This window comes from Diospyros lotus, chromosome 14 (genome assembly GCF_014633365.1).
Source record: "Diospyros lotus cultivar Yz01 chromosome 14, ASM1463336v1, whole genome shotgun sequence".
Classification (NCBI taxonomy): Eukaryota; Viridiplantae; Streptophyta; class Magnoliopsida; order Ericales; family Ebenaceae; genus Diospyros; species Diospyros lotus.
The window spans coordinates 2,301,086-2,307,911 of record NC_068351.1 but is presented as its reverse complement, the minus strand read 5'-3'; the positions used below and the strand labels follow the sequence as shown (position 1 = coordinate 2,307,911).

The window sequence follows — 6,826 nt, the reverse complement described above, 5'->3', positions numbered from 1 at the left end:
CTACCAATTAGAGGCACACCTTGCAAACCATGATTAAGTTCCTATATAAGAGATGTATATAGTCTTCGGAAATATGGAACTCGTCAAGATGATCCATATTAAAATTTGTAATTTAATAGAATAATATTATTATAATAAAATTCAAAAATGGTATTATGGTATCTTTTTAATATTACTTTTTACACAAAAATTCACCAAATTTTCACATTTTCTTAGGTAGGTGAGGTTGCCACACCAAGGAGTGTGCAAACGATTGATTCGATTATTGAATAATTGAATTGATCAAAATTCATAATCGATTAAACTAAACGTGAGAATTAAAATTGAATCAAATTGACTGATTAAGCTAAAAAATCGAATTAATTAATCGATAATCAAAAAAATTGAACTCAAATCGTATAAATTGAATCGAACAATTAAATCGAAGAAAATTAAAGTAATCGATAGGAAACATACAAATCGAAGAAAATAACGTCGTTTTATAAAATATTAAAATAATATTTTTTTAAAATTGGGTCGATTCGATTATTTGACTCTTCCAACTACAAAATTAAAAATCAAACTTTTGAAAAAATTAATCGAATCAAATCGATACAAGAAAAAGAACGGACTTAAACACACCATTGAGGTGATTTTATTGTGAAATTGGTATTATCAAATCTTATTCTAACTTACTTAGAGTTGACATATTGAATTTATTGAAATTAACATCAATCATATAATAATAAAGAAGGAATGACCATTGAAATGATTATGATTGAGAGATACACTTAGTTCAAATTTAACAACCATCCATCAAATGGGAGGGTCAGTCAGTGTACGTGGATAACACAGTAAAGCAACATATTTTATTGGTAAGAATCTAAATAATGGTTAGATGTGCGTCAGATGCCACCATGAGTTCAGTTGAAGGGTTGGCACTTCTTTATTGTATTATTATTATATTTCCCTTTCTACTTGGTGGAGGTCTTGCTCAACATAAAATATTCAAATCTAAAGGTAGCGTGCTGCTACTATTTAATAATATAATAATATAGTTATATATTTATGATTTTAAATTTATAGTAATTATTAAAAAAATTATAATATTATATTAGTACAGTCACATTATGTTATTATGCTGGCAAACTTATATTTTTGTTTTTTTTTTTTTATATTTTTTCATGTAATTATTTAATTTTTTTATTATTTTAATTACACAACTAAATATGTATTCTAGAGTTACTTTAATAATATTTGTATTTTAATTTATTTCTTATGATAATTTAAATTTTTTATTATTTATATTGTATCTCTAAATATGTATTTTTTAAGTCAATTTAACTTTTATATTTTGACGTGAGTAGAATGTGATGTATAATTTATATCTCATTTTATTTTTTTTTTTACACATAAAAGTATATGGGTTAAATTAATTTAAAAATATAAATCTTAATCAAAAAATGAAAAGTTCACGAAAAAAAATTAAAGTAAAAGAATTAAATTGATTTGAAAATCTAATTTAGAGATATAATTAAAATAATAAAAAAATTTAATAATTAAAAAAAAAAAAAAAAGGGTAAAAGTATAAGAAGAAAAATATAGACACGACTTTGTTAGTGCGCTGACAAGCAGCCCACTGACTCACCCCGGCATGCTTTTTTTGGGCCTGGGCCCAATGGTTTCATGACTCGTATCCCAGTTCTTGAAATCTTACCCTCGAGGCCCATTAGACCTGAAGATCGAAACGAGCCCATACATTAGTGGCCCATTAGAAAGCCCATATTTATATCAGAGATCCGCTCGCTCCACGCCCAGAAAATGGTAATCTCAAACTACAGCCCATGGCCCATAATACGAAGAAAATAAAACTTATATAATCTTTATACAATATATAAAGTAAATAAATACAATAATTGCCATGCAAAGTAATTAAAGAGAGGGTGGGGTCTGGTGGGAAAAAGGTTCACTCGGTCGGGACCCTTATTGGACTGTTTGGGCTCGCTTTTTCCTTTAATCCTCTGAACAATTTATTTGCGTAGGTCATTGTCCCATTCCAGACTAATATTCTCTACAGTTTAGGCACAAAATTTAGCCTTTATTTTATATGATTTACCATGGAATTTAGACTCAAACTTATACTTATAAATATTTTTTAAAAGTTGTCATGTGAAAGCTATTAGAGCTGCATCAACACCTCGTGCAAAGGTTCTGATCTAATGCTTAGGAAAGTTTATGAATTGACGATTATCAATTTGCTCCTTTGATGGCTCTCTATGCTCCTTGGCCTCTCTATTCGCAGAAGTGCGTATTGCTCTCATCCTCTGATATATGTACCATTTTAGTACTTTGTTTTTGTCCCCTCTGCTTAGATGCTTGTTCTTTAATTAGTTGTTTGTTTGCTCCTTGTATCAGGTTTTTCTTTGTTTTGAGGCTCGAGATATGTTCTTGCTTGATGTTGTAGATGCTTTTGTGGTGTTTTCGTTTAATGAATTTCTTATTTATATATAAAAAAAAATAGCACTTGAAAAATGAATTGAATTCCTCGTTAAAAGGCTTTTTTTTAAAGTTGTGACTAATAGGGTGTGTGGCAAAAAAAATGGGCAAATCGCAACTACATCACATTGCAACGAACGATTTTTTGGACGGAGTAGTTCGACATGGTTTGAGAAATTCTCAAACCACACGATTTGCGGTTTGCGATTTTCTTGGTTTGGTTAAAACCGAACCGGCTAAGTAGTGTATTAATAAAAATAAATTTAAAATATATAAAAATTAAAATATATGTTTCCTTGACCATGAATTATATTGTGAATTTTTATATTATGGACATGTGGTTATATTGTAGATTAGATTTTGAACTTTTAAGTTTGTATTTTTTATTAGATTGTAATTTATTTTATTTTTGAACTCCAGGATATTATAAGAATTTAAAAGCTATGATTTTATGCATTGATTTTATTGTTTTAATTAAAAATTCACAAGCCAGTAGAAGAAGCACCAAATGAAGCAGTTGAAAAGCACGAAGCTGTGGAAATCACACCGCAAAATGCAATGTGGTCTGGTGCGATTTCTGTGCACCAAATCAGACCGCGCTGTTTGATTTAATACCAAATTGTACATACGATTTGGCATATTAAATGCCTCCTAAATTGCCCACCCATAGTGACTAACGTTTTGAGGCTTTTTGTACTTGTCAGCAGTATAAATAACTAAAAAACTTATAATATGCTGCCAAATGAAACCTTAATAGGGTACTTACTATCCCACTAAATTTAGTACTTAATTTTAAATTTTTTAATTATTAACATTTAATGAACCACTGAGACACTGACACAACACCTAAAAACCCTAATCACTATCCTTGTGTTAATTTACTCATGGACATTGCTATACATGTACATAAAAGATTTGCACACAAACTTATGCACACATGATAAAAATAATAAAAATACCCTTTCCCAAATCACTTCCGTGAAACCCTCCAATCTTGAGAAACTCATCGTTGCCCCCACCTGCACCCTAGCTCGCACTGTTGTTGTCCCCACTTGCCAGCCATAGCCACTAGTTGCATGTACCAGCATCCCCACCTATCATTGTCGTTGACATTTTTAGGCACTTCTTGATTACGGATCAAACAATTTTCATAGCCATATGGGTGAAGCCCGAGATTGAACTTCATATGGTCAAGTCCGATTGAGCTTCATCCATGTATGAAGTTGGGGGGAGTAAGTCTCTATCGGACTTCATGGGTGAAAGAATGCAAGATTGTTGTTGGCGGGCGGGTGGGGGCAACAGTGGTGCAGGAGTCGACGCGATCCTCTCAGTGAGGCGATGAAAGGATGCAATGGCGGTTAGCGGGGGCAACGACGACGACAATGCGACAGCGACACAAGGCAATGAGTGTCGCGGTTGCTTGAGGCTCCCATGGGAAGAGGGGAGAAAAAGGAGTGAGGAGGCAACCATGGGATGGGAAGAGAAGGGGAAACAATTACAGGTGGAGGGCATTTTTGTCATTTTGACATGTTTCGATCATCCATTATGTACAAATAGCATTTTCCATAACTTGTTATATATAGTTGTAAGTCTATTGCCGGTTTTTTTTTTATTTTGTTTACATACGTATATGGTCTTAATCACATCTTTCCATCATAGTTATAATATTACAAAGTTTTTAACAGGTAAAGTGATAAAATGATCCGGACCCATTTTTATTTCTTGAAATGTAAATATTAACATTAACTAAAAATGAATAGAAATTCTTAAACAGAGAATTAATCATGTAAAGATGGTACAGTTCTACTTGTACAGGCTCAGTGGCAGCTTAAGGGCTAAGAAATAAACCCTAAAAAGCAACAAGAGACAAAGATAGACAAGAGTGCAAACAAATAGCAACCTAATGCATATATATAGAGCATAAAGCTTCTCCTTTATCTCCTCTCCTTATACTCATCAATATTCTCACTTTAATACTCTCTCTCTCTCTCTCTCTCCCCCATCCTTGCCAACCCTCTTGCTGATGCGATTCTCCACTACAATTAATTCAAGAACCCTATCAAACCTTTAGAAAAAGAGAGGAAGATCAAAAACAATGGTTTTTTCATCCATTCCAGCTTATCTTGATCCTTCCAATTGGCAACAACAGGTAAGGGTTTCTTCACCATAGGTTTCCATGGCTTCTTTGCCAATAAAGCAAGAACATGAAAAAGAGAAATATTCTTCCACTTTTCTTTTGCCCCTCTCTTCTCTTCTTTATTTTGAACATTGATCTTTGACATGTCTAGCTAGCTAGTTTGAATATACCAGATATTTCATTCTTGCTTTTCATTTTTCTGGGTTTTTACAGCATCCAAACCCTCAAGCTGGAATCGGAGGCACTACTGGAAACCTTCACAATCCAGCAGCGCCACCACTTCCTTCAGCTCCACTGCCTCCAATTCATCATGTGGGCGGCGGGGCTGGCTCAATCCGGCCGGGATCTATGGCGGACAGGGCGCGAATGGCCAACATACCCATGCCTGAGGCCGCCCTAAAATGCCCACGATGCGATTCGACCAACACCAAGTTCTGCTATTTCAACAACTACAGCCTCTCGCAGCCCCGCCACTTCTGCAAGACCTGCCGGAGGTACTGGACCAGAGGCGGTGCTCTCAGAAACGTTCCGGTGGGAGGCGGCTGCCGGAGGAACAAGAGAAGCAAGGCCGGAAGCAGCTCAAAATCTCCCGTCAGCGGCGATTGCCAAACCAGCAGCGGCTCATCCTGCGCAGTCTCCTCAAATTGCACCGCCGCCAGTATATTAGGCCTCACGCCACAACTTCCGCCGCTGCGCTTCATGACTCAGCTCGGCGACTATGGTGCCGGCGCCGGAGATATCGGCTTGAACTTCGGCGGAATTTCGACACCGAGTGAGATGAACTTCCAGCTGGTAAGCAGTAACTCACTTGGCGGAACCGAACCATGGCGATTTCAGCCGACGACGCAGCTCTCTTCACTGGCTGCGGGTTTGGATTTATCATCTGGATTATACCCATTTCAAGGTGTGTTCGAGCAGCCGGGTTTCGCCGGAGAAAGCAGTCAAATCAGGCCAAAATTGTCTTCTCCGGGGATTACTCAGCCGTCTTCAGTGAAAATGGAGGGTATCCCAGCAACCGAACATCACTACTGGACTGGTACTCCATGGACTGATCTTTCTGGACTTGGCTCTTCTTCCACTAGTACTCCCTTATGAACACATCCTATATAAAGCTATGTTTTTGGCTCAAAGTAAAGGTTCAAGATCAGGGAGAACCCTAAAGTTAGATGAACGAGAAGGAGGATTTTCAGGATGAAATAAGGAGCTTCTCTTTAGCTCCAAGATCATCAGAAACCCTAGAAATGGTAGTTTATGCCTTATCTTCTTTTCGGGTTTTTTTTTTTTTTTCATTTTCTTTACTTTTCTGTTCTTTTGTTAGTTTAATTTCTTTGGTTATGGCCGTGCATGTTTGCAGATATGATTGTAAGAGTTGTGGTACTGAATTTAATTTGTCTAACCTTTCGTAGTGTTTCTAATGCTTATAATTAATTTGCAGAAGTGATCAATAGCTTGGGATTCGACATATATATGTACATATAATATTTACATATGATGATGATGATGAGGAGTCTATATTGAATTGAGCACTGAGAAAGCTATATTTTATCTCCATCTGCTTCAACAATGGCAATCATTGAATTATCATGGGAATGTTTGCTCAACTCTTTCCTTGTTCTACCTCTTTGAATTGGCACCCCAATATTCGCATCTCTCTCCATCAGATCATGAAATAAAAGTGGATTCACAGATTAGGGTTTCATGTTGACCAATCAGGGAATTGTTGATTGAATCAACTTTCTTTTTGCCCCTCCCCCCTTTTCTTTGTAATGTGCGACTTTCATGCATGAAGGTGAAGTTTCAATCATTATATCCAGAATCCAATGCTCGATCGGGATAGATAATATTACACCAATCATCTAATTAATGAGTGTTCTCTAGCTAGAGTTGACAACCATGACATCGGTATTGGTTCTGTCAAGTATTGGAATAGTAGTGGTTTTAATCACCCTTTAAGATTCATTGTGCATGGATAAGTGAAACACATAAACAATTCTGCTTGAATTGCTTCTTTTTTGCTTTTTATCGATGAGAACCCACGAATAAATTTGTCCAATACATAATAAATACACAACAAGCCGACTATATATATATAATATAACCTCTTTCTATTAGGCCGACTTGTGTGGGTTGTCCCTCTATTCCTCGACAACTTTTTTAATTCAGCTCATCAAATTTTGTCTTATTTTCTTCAAACTTAACATATATATATATATA

The 6,826-nt window shown here is 35.6% G+C and overlaps 1 protein-coding gene across 1 annotated transcript; it reads left to right on the top strand.

The window, feature by feature from the left end:
- The first annotated feature begins 4,438 nt into the window (after window positions 1-4,438).
- Window positions 4,439-6,371, top strand: LOC127790384 (dof zinc finger protein DOF2.4-like). Its single transcript, XM_052319880.1, has 2 exons — window positions 4,439-4,624; window positions 4,826-6,371. Exons 1-2 carry the CDS (start codon window positions 4,571-4,573, stop codon window positions 5,705-5,707), a joined length of 936 nt encoding a protein of 311 aa, XP_052175840.1. The 5' UTR covers window positions 4,439-4,570; the 3' UTR covers window positions 5,708-6,371.
- The last annotated feature ends 455 nt before the right edge of the window (window positions 6,372-6,826 follow it).